This window comes from Thalassophryne amazonica, chromosome 3, assembly GCF_902500255.1.
Source record: "Thalassophryne amazonica chromosome 3, fThaAma1.1, whole genome shotgun sequence".
Taxonomy (NCBI): Eukaryota; Metazoa; Chordata; class Actinopteri; order Batrachoidiformes; family Batrachoididae; genus Thalassophryne; species Thalassophryne amazonica.
This window is the reverse complement of record NC_047105.1, coordinates 1,432,843-1,448,546: the sequence shown is the minus strand read 5'-3', so window position 1 is coordinate 1,448,546 and position 15,704 is coordinate 1,432,843. Positions and strand designations below refer to the sequence as shown.

Sequence of the window (15,704 nt, the reverse complement as noted above, 5' to 3'; positions counted from 1 at the left end):
TGACATACTGCATCACAGTATGGTTTGGCAGCTCCACCGCTGCTGACAGAGAGAGAATACAGAGGGTTGTAAAGGCAGCACAGAAGATCATCGGCTGCCCTCTCCCCTCCCTGTTGGACATTTACACCTCCCGCTGCCTCAGCAGAGCCAAAGTGATCTCCAAAGACTGCTTTCACCCTGGTTCTGCCCTGTTTGACCTGATGCCCTCAGGGAGGTGCTACAGGCTCACAAGGACAAAAACAAACGGACTGAAAAACAGTTTCTTCCCCAAAGCCATAACCACACTGAACTCTAGCATGCACTGATCCTCCTCGTGCAATCCTAACCATGTGCAATAACCCAATCAGCCATGGACAATATACATTTCTGTGCAATATATTTATATCCAAGCCGCACCTTGCACTAGTGTCAATTGTATATATATTTTTCCTTACATTGTTGAATTTTTCTTTATATCTTGTTTTTGATACATACTCTTGCACTATTTTTATCTTTTTTTTTTTTTTTGCACTATTTTTATTCTATTTTATTGCACTGCAACTGGATGGCCCTAATCTCATTGTACCAATGTATAATGACAATAAAATGCATTCTGATTGCATTCTGATGGTTCTGATTTCTACATGAATTTACACAACAATGCAAATTAGTTTTTATTAATGTAGACTTTTTTCATGGGGAAAAAAGACACTGTGGCTTTACAGGAATTTACACAAGAATTTGTGGCTTTTTACTATAAGGTATGTTATTGATATTTTACCATGATTTTTTAAATATTCTCCAAGCTTTAGCTGTGGTTTTTGACATGGTTTAACAGTCTTTTCAGGCTTCATGAATTTCATGTAGTTTAATTGTTCTGAGTTGATGCATAATTTGGTTTACAATTCAAAGGAAAATCATTCCAGGTCCTACTTCCACGTCATATTCTGTTATTTCAACATGATCATTGACAGGTCAAATAAAAGGTTGGATATAGGATCATTTAAATATGCACTAATTTTGAGATTTGTTCTTCCAGGAGATGTTGAAAATGTATCAGTAGATGAAAATTTAATTTGGTTTCTGGGGCCCTACAAGGCCCTAGACCCCGGCTCCTGGGGGGCTGCGCTCCCCAGACCCCCTGAGAATTTTCCTCTGATTTCACAATTTTCATTTTACAGCCCTGACCTGTGTGGGATTTTCCAGCACATCTTCAACTTGAGCCTGAGCCAGATGGTTGTTCCTAAGCGGTGGAAAACCTCATATCTGGTTCCTGTGCCCAAGAAGAAGAACCCCAACACACTTATGACTACAGACCTGTAGCCCTCGCATCACATGTTATGAAGTCACAAGAGAGGCTTGTCCTGAGGCTCCTCCACACAGTTACTGAATCATCACTGGTCCTACTGCAGTTCACATACCAGCCCAACAAGGGAGTGGAGGATGACATCTTCTTCATGCTGCACAGAACTTATTCTCACTTGGAGGAGGCAGGCAGCACTGTGAGAGTCATGTTCTATGACTTCTGCAGTGCCTTCAACACCATCCGGCCTCAGGAAGCTCAGATCTTTCAATGTCTACAGAAATATGTCGCAGATGTTTTATCACTCAGTTGTCTCCAGCCTCATCTTCTATGTTGTAATGTGCTGGGGCAGCAGGCTGAAGGGCGGTGACATGAACAAACTCAACAAGATCATCAGGAGAGCTGGCTCAGTCCTGGGGATGGAGCTGGAGTCTGTGGTGGAGGTGTTGGAGAGAAGGATGTTCAGGAAATTGCTCACCTTCTGGGACAACACCTCCCACCCCCTGCATGCCACACTGATGTTCTGTGAGAACACCTTCAGCCAAAGACTGAGGCCACTGAGGTGCACCACAGAATACCACAGGAGGTCTTTCCTACCTGTGGCAATCAGACTTACAGCTCCTCCCCCTTCTACAGAACTTTGGAGGTTGGGAGGGCTTCCTTTGGCTGCCTTGGACTGGGACTGGCTGTGCGGGCAAGTCCGGCTGGCCTTGGTCAGCAACTGGGGCTGACGGCTGGCCTGCATGGGTGGTTCTGGTTCGAGCTGTCACACCCGCTGAGCGTAAGTGAAAGTAGCCTGTTGGCTCCATGCCAGGGAGTGCTCGGCAGCCCGTAAATGGTAAATGGACTGCATTTATATAGCGCTTTTCCATCTGCATCAGACGCTCAAAGCGCTTTACAATAATGCGTCACATTCACCCCGATGTCAGGGTGCTGCCATGCAACACACCGGGAGCAATAGGGGATTAAAGACCTTGCCCAAGGGCCCTTAGTGATTTTCCAGTCAGGCGGGGATTTGAACCCAGGATCTTCTGGTCTCAAGTCCAACACCTTAACCACTAGACCATCACCTCCCCTTGCTCTTGCACACAAAGAAGTGTGCAAGAGCTCCCATGTCTCTGCCGGTGGGGGGGAGACTTGCAGCTTGTTGTCTATCCTGGTGAGGACTAGCGAAGACCTCTTACTACTGCTTAAGGCTTGTCTGGCAAATCTGCTAGATGGCTTGTGTTGGGTATTTTCTCCTCCAAACATTTTTAAAACCTTTAACAAGACAAACAGAGTCAAGAAACACCAGTGAGACAGAAAGTCAAATTTACGCACGGAGTGCGGCCAGGCTGTACACCAAGGCTACACTAAAGTCTGGCCTGCTTTTCCGCTCTTTTTATTAAGAGACGCCCTCATCACATAAACAAGAAACTTGTCCTAAGGGTGGGGGTGATGACGCAAGACAAGTTTCTTCCCATAACATAAACGCATACGTCAATAAGTGCAGCTGTAAGGAAGAACACTTTCAGGTCAGCACACCTCGTTCGTCTGTTGCAGGTATCAGCTGTTCTGCATCTGCCTGAAGTGTCCTGTCTTTCACACTCCTTCACACTAAACACCACATCACAATAGTCAAAACGTTCTCTTACTCCCAGTCGTTAGAGGCTGCGAAAACAAAGTTATATTATAATAATAAGTACATCCAGCCCTTCATTCCCAGCTCAGATTGACCCCAGAGTGCTAAAACAAAATTGAATTCTCAGGATTGCATTAAGACAGGTGCAAAACAGCACAACACCGTTCTCATGAGAAAGAAGACAAAGCTAAAACAAGGTTGAATAACACGTACATTCTCAGGGTGAAGTGCAAAACAGCACAACACCGTTCTCATGAGAAAGAAGACAAATGTACAAATGTTTAACAGTGATAACATATATACAAAATCCTTAACAGCTTGCCCCCTGATGTGGAGGCACCACGGTTTAGTGGTCTGCAGGGGACCTTTTAGGTAACCTGTGCTAACGACTCCTCACTGGACTGGCTCATCAGAACTGCTTTGGCAGTTCCTGAGTGGGAGGGCCATGCCTTCTGAGCTAAGAGGGTTTGCGACCTTCCAATACTCAGTAGAGATTTTGCATTCATTCCTGATCCGCTGTAGGAGTCAGGGAGTGTTTTGCAGCGACTCAGAGGCAGAATCCAGGCCTGTATATGGAGTTCTGGGGAGTCCTTCACACCCAACCCCAAGAAGGTGGCCAATTTCTTATGCTTGGGGTGGACGAGGACTCCCTCACGTGCCTTGAGGGACTGCAGGATAAACCCTACTTTGAGCTGAGCCGACTGACTTTCAAAGTCAGGGGCAAAGTTGTTAGTAGGGTATAAGATAACTAATATGATCGTCTTGCTAAAATGGCTGAGACAGTCAAATGTTATTCAAATTCATTTGCATCACTATAAGTAGGCAAGGAGGCATTAGGATTTCAGCAGTGCATTCGGGACTCGACGCACATTAGTGGAAATACCCTGGAATTTGGTATATCACTACGGCGAAGCATCAACTCCTCAACTAAGACTGAACTCAAAGTTGGACTGCCTGATGTCTAAAGGTGCGTTTACACATAACCAAGACACGTTACGAATGTCATTTTTCTGTCATTCGTGACACATTCCTGACATTCTTAATGTGACTTAACGCATCTGAATAGGTTTCTTAATAGTGCGTGTTGGTGCGTGATATTCTTGATATTCGTGGAGCATGTTTTTGTCTGTCAAAAAAATCTTCCACGAATGTCACACAACACCCTCATTTCGTCTCACGTCGTGGAGGTCGCAACTGAGCGTGTTGATCCGTCTTGATGAGTATTGATCCTTAATAGAGCTTAATAGAAGTGACACGGAAACTGTCAAGTTTTGACACGACTTGTAACGCAGCGTCACATTTCACTGCGCGCCACGACAAATCAGTTTTCTGTCACGTGCGCACAATTAAACTCGGCTCCACAGTGTTCAGTTTGATGCAGTATGCTGAAGAGGAACAGTGACGTGAAGTCAGCCAAGTGTCATTCCACAGTTCCTGCTGAAGCTCCTCAGGACGCTCCTGCAGGTGTTCCACCTGCTGTTATTGAGCGGGAGAACGAGTCTGAGCCAGAGGAACCAGAGGAGCGAGAGGAGACTCACGTGCAGCCAGACATCTCTGCACCTCCTCCAGTCCGGCAGAGGAAGAAGCATGCGCACAATTAAACCCTGCTGCACCGCATTCAGTTTGATTGCTGACACCAAGTCGTCTAAAAGTCTCATTTCAGTGCTCTTCAGCGCGCTCCTGCAGGTGTTCCACCTGCTGCATGCACGTGATGTTTGGGAAAACGCACGAGACGAGAGCCGCATGAAGCCACACATCTGGCTCTGTCCTCCTCCTCCTCTCTGCGCCACTCCATGGCACAGAGCCCAACTACGCATGCAGTCACAAAGTTCTTTTGAAAAACTGGAGCGATCTGAATTTGGTGGATGAATATGGGTGTGTGTGTGGAGACAATTCACCTCATTCACAACGTGACAGAACTTAACGGTGCTCTGTTACGCGCAATAGCGCGCCATAGTGCGCAACAACGTGGAACATTATTCTTGACCGTGCGTAATGGTTCCTGATAATTCTCCAGCAACACGTGCCATTAATCGTAACGTGTGGTGTCAGGTTGCAGCAGTTCCTGAGGACACCTGACGCCTCTGCCCCGAATAATCACATTCGTGATTAGCGGCCAAGAATGTGTACTTCGTGGCATTCGTGACTTGTTGTCGTTATGTGTAAACGCAGCATTAGCTTCACATTTGGCAAATACCCAGTCAGTAGACAGTCTTGTGGATAGTTTAAACTCAGCACTCAAAACTCCACTCGACATGATTGCGCCACCTTTGTTAAAATCGCGCCCCCCCCCCCCCCCTAAAAAAAAAACACAGTCACCTTGGTTCATTGATTACCTGCGTGACCTCAATCATAAGGCTAGAGGTCGTGAACGGAAATGGCGTATTTCAAAATATAAGCATGCACTACTGGCTACAAAGTGGACCTATCACTTTGATTTGATCAACAAAAACAAGCATAACTCAAAGTTCTTGTTCGACACGGTGGCAACACTTATTCATGGACAACCACCTGTAGTTCACTCTCCTTTTACAGCACAAGATTTCCTGGATTACTTTTAGAAGACATTAGGTTAAACATATCCCAGCATGCCTTAACCCAGCCACTACACCCTGCTATTGAGGTGGGCACCACTACTGAGGTATTACCTATATTTACAGAGTTTGATAGTATCTCACTAGACACGCTGACAAAACTCATAATGTCAACAAAAAGCACAACCTGTTTATTTGATCCTATACCAACAAAACTGTTTAAGGACCTGTGGTCCACTCTTGGGCCGACTGTGCTGGAAATTATTCATCTTTCTTTAACTTCTGGGTCTGTTCCTAAATGTTTCAAATCTGCAGTGATTAAACCATTACTTAAGAAACCTAATCTTGACCCTAGTGTATTGAAAAACTATCGGCCGCTATTATTTTGCTCTAAAATTCTGGAAAAAGTGGTGTCACAGCAGCTCGTAGACTATCTTACTGAGAATAATCTCTTTGAGCCACTGCAGTCTGCTTTTAGAAAACATCATTCCACAGAGACGGCTCTCACTAAAGTGGTGAATGATCTTCTGCTTGTAATGGATTCAGACACCACTACGGTTCTGGTGCTGTTAGATCTCAGTGCTGCATTTGATACAGTGGATCATCATATTCTACTTGATAGGCTGGAAAATCATTTTGGGATTACTGGGAGTGCCCTTGCATGGCTGACGTCATACTTGACCAGTCATTCTCACTGTGTTTTGTACAGTAATACTACCTCTAACCTTAGTGACATGAAATTTGGGGTTCCACAGGGGTCTGTCTCTGGCCCCCTGCTTTTCTCCCTTTATATAGCACCCCTTGGGCACATATTGCAGCGCTTTGGGATTACCTTTCACTGCTATGCTGATGATATTCAGTTATACATGCCGATAACTGCTGGTAATCTCGTTCACATAAAATCCTTAGAAGATTGCCTTGTATCAGTGATAAGCTGGATGTCCAGAAACTTCCTACTTTTAAACTCTGATAAGACTGAAATGATGATTCTTGGTCCAGTGAGACATCGGCATCAATTTGATCAGTTAATGCTTAGCGTAGGCTCGTGTGTCATACATCACACTGACAAAGTGAGGAACTTTGGGGTAATTTTTGATCCTACAGTGTCCTTTGACCTCCACATTAGAAATATTAGGAGGACTGCTTTCTTCCACCTGCGAAATATAGCGAAGATTCACCTCATCCTGTTTATGGCTGATGCTGAGACCCTGATCCATGTGTTTATCTCTTCTAGATTGGACTACTGCAAAGTTCTATTTTCTGGTTTACCGCAGTCCAGCATTAGGGCTCTCCAATTGGTTCAAAATGTTGCTGCCAAACTTTTGACATGAAGCAGTCTGTGGGTCACAGAGCTTTCTCTTATCATGCCCCTGTTCTGTGGAATGATCTCCCTGTGTCAATAAAACAGTCAGATTCTGTGGAGACTTTTAAGTCCAGACATAAAACGCACTTATTTTCCCTTTCGTATGGCTAGCATACTTGCAAAGTATGTTGCTATGCTTTTTACTCTTTTTAATTCATTTTATTAGTAAACGGAGCGTGCCACAGCCTCAGCTTTATCTAAAGTCTGGGTCTTTTAGCGAAGCTTAGGGCTAGTAGCCGGCAATCACCAGTGTTGTATAAAGTACCGGAAAATCACACTTAAGTAAAAGTACAGATATCCATTAAAAAATGACTCAGTCACCGATTGAAATGCTACTCAAGTAAAAGTCTTAAAGTATCTAGTATTTATTGTACTTAAATATGACAAGTAATGTACAACTAAATGTACTCAAGTATTGAACGTAAAAGTACAAGTAAATGTTAATAATCAAAAGCGGACCGATTTTTTTATTTTACAAAGTTTATCTAGGCTTGTAAATGACTGGTAGTATTAGTCAAAGTACTGACAATTGTGCACATCACTCAAAAATACTTCAGAAACACGTTTCAAAACCTAAACGAGAGTAGGCTACTCACTAGGTGTTCACAAGAAACAGTTTTTTATTTCCATATGTATTTATTTATTTTCATTGTTACATGGTTTTATCTTTTCTGTTGTGTTTTGTTTCATTAGGTTATTTTGTGTCTTTCTCTAAGATTGTATTGTAACAGAATCTCGTCTCTGCTGTTTGCGGACGATGTGGTTCTGTTGGCTTCGTCAAATCAGGACCTTCAGCATGCACTGGGGCAGTTTGCAGCCGAGTGTGAAGCGTCCGGGATGAAAATCAGCACCTCAAAATTCGAGGCCATGGTTCTCGACTGGAAAAAGGTGCTTTGCCCTCTTCAGGTCGGTGGAGTGTCCTTGCCTCAAGTGGAGGAGTTTAAGTATCTCGGGGTCTTGTTCACGAGTGAGGGACGGATGGAGCGTGAGATCGATAGACAGATCGGTGCAGCGTCTGCAGTGATGCGGTCACTGTATCGGACCGTCGTGGTGAAGAGAGAGCTGAGTAGGGGGGCAAAGCTCTCGATTTACCGATCGATCTACGTTCCGATCCTCACCTATGGTCATGAGATTTGGCTCATGACCAAAAGAACGAGGTCGCGAGTACAAGTGGCCGAGATGAGTTTCCTCCGCAGGGTGGCTGGGCGCTCCCTTAGAGATAGGGTGAGGAGCTCGGTCACTCGGGAGGAGCTCGGAGTCGAGCCGCTGCTCCTCCACATCGAAAGGAGTCAGTTGAGGTGGCTCGGGCATCTTTTCCGGATGCCCCCTGGACGCCTCGCCGGAGAGGTGTTCTGGGCACGTCCCACTGGGAGGAGGCCCTGGGGAAGACCCAGGACACCCTGGAGGGACTACATCTCTCGGCTGGCTTGGGAACGCCTTGGGGTTCCCCCGGAGGAGCTGGGGGAGGTGTGTGTGGATCGGGAGGTCTGGGTGGCTTTGCTTGAGCTGCTGCCCCCGCGACCCGACTCCAGATAAAGTGGAAGAAAATGGATGGATGGATGGATGGATATTATTGAGTATTATTGTCTATTATGTAGACTATTATTGTTGTTGCTATTAATATATGAATAAAAAAAATAAAAAAATTATGATTTGACTCTTTTACGACATGAACGCTGAGCAATTATACAGAAAACAAATCAACACAAACGTGCTGATGCAAATAGCTTAATGCTAACTTTAACATTGAAAACGCCATAGACATGCTAATGCATTAGCATTGGTCCCGTTTTTAAGTTATAAAATACATCTATCAACAGTTGCAGAAGACCATAACAGGTCAGTTTAACATAAAAATATTAAATATTACTCACAGACATATGCTCTTCAGGGTTTTAGCGGGAAAAAATTAGGATAAAGCGAAATAAAATCCACGAATCATAGATCGAAGCACTGCTTCAGTCTGCAAATCATTGCTTCGATTGGTTCAAGGTTCAAAGCAAAGCTGTGCTGCAGAAAAGTTGATTACAGACTCGCTGCAGGTCTGTAATCAATGTAGAGAAATTATAATTTTCCTGACAAAGTGCAACTGCAAAAAAGCCTACGGACATGCCTCATGACAAATCGGCCTGACTTCGTTACAGTCACTAGTAATCAGTGGTGTCTGTAGGTGAAAACACGACTTTTATCGTGTGTGTGTGTGTTTTTTGTAACGAGTAACGGCATGGCGCATAGAAAATGTATCTGAGTAGAAGTATGCAATTAAGGTCGGAAATGTAGTGAAGTGAAAGTAAGCTGAATTAAAAAAAACTCACGTAAAGTAGAAAGTCTCCCAAAACGTAGTGAAGTATTTTTACTTCGTTACTATACAACACTGGCGATCACCTTAGTATTTCTTCTGGTTTTTTTTGTTGTTGTTGTTGCTTAAGGCTGACAAATTATACTGTATTTGTTGTCTTTCTGATGCCTGATTCTGTTTTTTTCTCTCTGTTTGAGGTGTGGCTCCATCCAGAGGTGGGAGTGGGTGTCTTCTTCTGCAAGCCTCCCGTCCTGGACACCAGCATCAACTCCTAAAATTTCCTGTATATTTGTATTGTCAGTTCTGTCTGTATCATAGCCCAAGCAGAGGGTCACCCCTTTGAGTCTGGTCAGCTTGAAGTTTTTTCCTCATATCATCAGAGGGAGTTTTTTTCTTACTATTGTCGCCTGTGTTCTTACTCTGGGGGTTGGTAAGGTTAGACCTTACTTGTGTGAAGCACCTTTCAGGCAACTTTGTTGTGATTTTGTTCTGTATAAATGAAATCAATTGAATTGAATTGAAATTGAAGGTTTTTAGATTAGATTAGGCATAACCAGTGGTGGGCACAGATAACCAAAAATTAACTTCGATAACAGATACTCAGATAACTGAAAAGTTATCTTTGATAAAGATAAACCGATAAACCACCCAAAAATGTATCGGAAGTTACAGATAATCGATAAATTCCAGTATTGTTTCTGATACATTTGCAATTACTAAGAAGCTGAAATTGACTTTTAACACGATCACTTTTGAAAGCATCAAAAGTGACAAAAGACCCAAAGAATGAGCCAGTATTTCCATGTTTGACCATACTGCCCCCTGTAGGAAGCTGCACAGAAGAATCCTGAGCGCACCCACAAAATCAGCTCTGTACTAATCATAATGCTCCGGTCAGGCGGAGGTCTTGAAAAATAAAGTCATATTAACTTATGGTTTTGTGAAAATACTGGTAGAATAACTCCATTAATGTAAATTCTGTCATTTGTACAAAGTTAAAATATAACGTATCTTTTAATGTTGAATAATGCACTAATTCTTAGGTTTTGTAACAAACACAGACCACAAAACATTTTGGGTAAAAGTGCCTCTGCTAAACACTGATTGGTTCAGTCATTCATTATGTAAACCAACACGTTAATGTGACGTGTGTCGTGTGTTGGTTTAAAGATAAATGTGCTTTTGTAAAATATTCCATTTTTATTTGTAAAAACAGGCATTTTTACGGAGCCCTGGAAGTGTCATCCCAAAATGTTTTGCATGTGGAGAGAATGTTTGATGATGTGCGAACATTTTATGATGTTGTAAAACGTGCACTCAATATTAGTAAGTAAGTAAGTAAATTTATATAGTGCCTTTCACAGACATAAGTCACAAAGCACTTCACAGGTTAAAATGCAATAATAAATAATAAAAACATAGATAAAACAAAGGACAAAGTTAACAATTGGTCAATTCTGAAAAGCCTTATCTTGACACATAAATTTTGGCTTGACACTGTGCGTGTTTTGGCCATTTTTCAGATGATTTTTCATTCGTGCGAGAATTTTTTGGACCGAGTTTCAGGTTAATCGCGAGTCCTGCATCGTGTAGTGGAGTAACAAGCTTTAACATCTCACGACCACCTCCTGCTGCTGAAGAGCTACAAGCATCCAACCGCAGAGCTGTCTTGTAATGTTTTTTGTTGTTGTTTTGTTTTTAAACTTAATTTGTAAAAATAAATAAATAAATAAATAAAAAAAGCCATTTGCAAAGCCAAAAAGTTGATTTGACCACCATCTGATATAACCGGGTCAAAATAAATAGAACACTGCCATCTACTGGTACCCAGACGCTTAGTACTTGGGGCGAATACTGCCATGAACACTACTGGCCAGTAGATGGCAGTAGCGACCTTGAAAACTTGCCAAACAAAATTCCAGATAATCCGTCTGCTACATTTAAGATGCGTGGAATTTAACAAACGCAAATACAATAACGTCTATAAACCCAGAGAATATATTCACGAGCGTTTTAGGCACTAGAGTTTAATGCTGTTGTCCGTGGAGCCTGAACAGAGTGTCTGAAATGCATTCGTCCTGTTGTGAACGTCTGAGATTACCATATGCTACCCATAATGCATTGCTGCCGGGCACAGCATGTGCTCACAAAACCTTAAAAATTAGCACATTACTTTAAAACGAAAACATATAATCTGATATTTTCACTTTATAAAACTTCAGACATGACAGTAATTTTAAATTACTTGTCCAAAATGAGTAGGTTAAAATTTGAACCATAAGTTAAAAATGTATGCCTGTGGATGACTTGGGTGATATTGCGATTATATCAGTATGGTGTTAGATAGAGTGGATAGGATAGAGTGGTTTCTTTTTAAAACAGCTCCCTTACCGTATACCTATTAGGAAACTTTTAATAGGTAGGTCTCAACTGCTTTTAAGTTTTAAAATGTTTTTCACTGTTCATCTTGGTTTACTACGTTATCGGTCTAAAAGTTATCGGACGGCAATTCATCGGAAGATAATTAGTCCGATGATGGTTTTTAAAGTTATCTAAAAAGATAATCCGATAATGAAAACATTATCTTCGATAATTATCTGTTATCGGATTATCGGAAGTGTGCCCACCACTGGGCATAACTTTATTGATCCCTTGGGATGACTCCCTCAGGGAAATTGAGGGAGCTAGTTGGCCTGCCTAGAAGAATAATAAGTACAGTGGTTGGGACTCTGACAGGTCATAACCTCTTAAACAGACATAGAATAGTAATGACACATGTCCACTTTTTGGGGAGGAACCTCAGATGTCACTCCATTTTTTGGGCCAGTGTCCAGCATGGGGTAGAGTGAGGCAGAGGTTTTGGGTTCCTTTATATTGGAACCTGACCAGATTAGGAAAGTAAAGTGAAGAAACCCGGTATCCTTTATCAAGGGTACCAAAAGGTTTAACTAAGAAGGTTTATTTGGGGGGAGCAATGGGCTCATTTGTGGCTCACTCTCCACACTGTCTTTCCTAACCTCCTAACCTATCAAATTACGGAGTCACATGTCATTTGTCAAAGAATCCAGTGGACGTCAACCTTGTTTGACCTCTATTTTCAACATGGTCAGAACTGTTCTGTTTATGAATGAATGGTTTTGGTGCCCTCTGATGTCTTTGACTTTGTGTTTGTGTGTTCAGAAGGGTGTGAATCCCCGCAGCAGTCTCGACTGGTCTACTGTTACCCGGTGCGCCTGTCAGTCCCGTCACCTGCCCTCCCTCGTGTGGAACTACACTTTGAGAACGATGTCGCCTGTTTGCGCTTCAGAGGAGAGATGGTCAAGGTCAACAGGGGTCACTTCAGCAAGCTGGTGAGTCACTGTGTTACTAATGGAGGTCTTAATGTTAGCGTGGGCCGCTGTGAAGTGAACGTAGCATTAAGCCAAACGATAATGAAATCTTGAATTGTAAAGGACTGAGGATGTCCAGTTGGCTGACCTAATAATCTGAAACACAACAACAAGTCCACCACTGGATGTCTCAAAGGGACTTAGGTGCAGAGTTTGGAGCATCTTTGAGTGGAGATTGGAGTGAACTTCAGTGGACATGTTGGTGAAGGCACCAGAGGTGGTGAGGAAGTTCTTGTTAAAGATAAAACATCTGGTTCTTGTTGCTGCATCAGGCAGTAAAAGTGGAAAATGTTTGACTTGTGATGGTAAGTGCCCATCTAAACTGAGGGGAAAGGCTCTTCAAACAGCAACTATTTTATTATTTCAAAAAAACCTTTTCCTTATTTTATCATTAAATGAAGGAATAAATCATCATGGTTTTAATTTACAGACAAACAGATTTCTAAAGAATCTTTTTTTAACTTAAAACTATTTAATTACAAGTTATTAATGTCAAAAACACAAAACACAAGGATTTTCTTGAATAAACTGCTGTGTATAAATTAGCAGTTCTGTTGTTCCTGACACACGTCTAAACTGTTCTGTATTTTGGCCTGATGACTTGTTTCTTTTGGCTTTAAAGTAAGGTTGTAACAAAGATTTTTAAAAAGCTATGGCTTTACTTCACACAATTTGGCCCTCAAAATGCAGGCAATAGTGTTTCAGAGCGTTATAAATTAAAAAAACTAGCAGGGGAAGCTGTCCCTGCTCTCCCCTATCCTGGAGCACTCGGCACACTGCTCGCTGCGAGGAGAACTTTAGCGGCTTTACGAAAACTTTTCCCCCAAGAACTTTTCCCATACACACAATGATCCACACCAGAGAACCTTTGTGCACTGTCCCATGGAAAATGCACATCATGAGGAACGGTAAAAAACTGCAGTGTGTAATGGTGGACGATTTTCTTTTCTTGCCTGCAGGAACAGATGATAATCCAGTAGCGACTTTAATCAGCAGAAAAGTGAGTCATGATTGACATGTTTAAATGGGTTTGACTGAGGTTGATGGAAAAAGATCCTGTCTGTAGGTTGATTTTGGACCCGCTGCGGGTCCACAGTCAGTAATCAAAATCAGTAATCATTTCTGATGATCAGAAATGATCATTTTCCTGTTACAGTTTCAATTTATTTTCATTTATATAGTGCCAAATCACAACAGAGTTGCCGCTTCACACAAGTAAAGTCTAACCTTACACTCCAAAAACTGCCCCTCTCAAAATAAGCCAAATAATCCTAAATCTCACCAGATTGTTTTGTATTAAGCAAAAAAATCTGCCAATGGAGTAAGAAAAATTTGCTTGGTTAGAATTCTCAAAACTAGCAAACATTTTCCCAAAATACGACATTTTTTCTTATGTAAAAAATGCTTGACAAGATTATTTTTCTATTTAGACAAAAAATAAGTCCAATTTTCTTTAAACAAGTCTTTTTTACTTTCTTAGATATCAGTTTTTGCAGTGATACTAACCCCCAGAGCAACAGTGGTAAGGAAAACTGGTGGGGGTTACACGCGCTTGGAAACAGTGTAACGGCCCAACTGCAGTGTAATTTTTTTCATGCAGCAGCATAACGGGCCGTTACACTCTTATAATGCTGGTGAGAACCCTGGAATGGCCTTGAGTGGCCCAGCCAGAGCCCAGACCTGAATCCGACTGAACATCTCTGAAGAGATCTGAAAATGTCTGTGCACCGATGCTCCCCATCCAACCTGATGGAGCTTGAGAGGTGCTGTGAAGAGGAATGGACCAAACTGCCCAAAGATAGGTGCACCAAGCTTGTGGCATCATATTCAAGAAGACATGAGGCTGGAATTGCTGCCAAAGGTGCATCAGCAAAGTATTGAAGAAAGGCTGTGGAAAAATGTTTTTCATTTTTCAATTTTGAGGGGAAAAATGTTACTTCATTTTGGAATAAGGTTGTAACATAATAAAATGTAGAAAAAGTAAAACGTGGTGAATACTTTCTGGATGGATCGTATCAATAACAAGTTACAATAAGTTAAAAACAACAATAAATATTTATTAATCAGAATCAGATTTATTGCCCAGTAAGTTCACACATACAAGGAATTTGATTTGGTGCTATTGGTGCATAAACAATAATAAAAGAATAACACTTCTATAAGTAGTAAAAAAAAATAATGCAATGCTAAAATACTCTCAGCTGTATGCGCATTGTGTTCTGCATAATTTGCAGTTGTTTTAGTAATTATTAGGTTCCAAAAACTGAGTTTGCAGCTAGCAGCCAGACTGTGATGTCAAAGTGCAGCTCTACTCTGATTGGCTGTCACCCCTGCCACTCAAAAACTAAACTGAATACGAACGTCTGCTAAATGTCTCTTAAATGACTTCAGCGGTATTATTAGGTTCTAAAAACAGCGTTTTCAGTCTTAGAAGTGTTTATTTCTCGCTGGCTTTTACATAATATATGACAGAGGTTATATTTACACACAAACAAAATGGAGTTCCCACCTAGCTAGCAGCATGTGATGTCACCACGCTAACATCCATGAGATAATGCCATAAAATTAGGTACAGAATGCAACTTTTTAACCTCTTTAAATATGTCAAAATTAGCCAGCTTGGAACTTGTCCAAAGACTGTGTCCCAAGAATGTTCCCTGTGAATTTGAAGACCGTGGCAGTAACAGGAGTGGACTTATGCTGATCACAGACCGACGGACAGACAGATGGATGGAGGCCAGGTCTTCCTAATACCCGATGTCAATATGTTGGCCTTGGGTAAAAACAGTCAAATACACACACACACACACACACACACACACACACACACACACACACACACACACACACACACACACACACACACACACACACACAAATCCACTCCGCTGTAAGCTGTCTGGATGCATGAAGAGCTGTTCAGATGAAAAGCTGATGTGATTTTTGGCTGGACTGAGGAACTACACAAAGTCTCTTTTGTAAGGAAGTATGATGTCAGTGCACAGCATCACTGGACTACACGTCACAGTCTGGACTCCTATTTAAAGTTTGTGTTGGACTTTAGCAGCAGTGGAACACCAAAATGTAAGTCCCGTTTCTGTTGTTTATAAATTAACAAAATATCAAATGTCAAGGATCTATTTTAGCCGTTATATAAAACAAATAATGAATGTTTTTACATTCTTTCAGTGGAGCGAATATTTAATTTGGTGAAAG

General features: G+C 42.0%; 1 protein-coding gene across 2 annotated transcripts in view; it reads left to right on the top strand.

Moving 5' to 3' along the window:
- The window catches only part of LOC117504862 (mRNA (2'-O-methyladenosine-N(6)-)-methyltransferase-like), a 90,176-nt gene that overhangs the window by 55,566 nt on the left and 18,906 nt on the right, over positions 1-15,704 (top strand). For both annotated transcript variants that reach the window (XM_034164410.1, XM_034164411.1), the window contains exon 12: positions 12,280-12,449. In XM_034164410.1, coding sequence (XP_034020301.1) covers positions 12,280-12,449 — 170 coding nt within the window. The remainder of the gene's footprint in view (positions 1-12,279; positions 12,450-15,704) is intronic.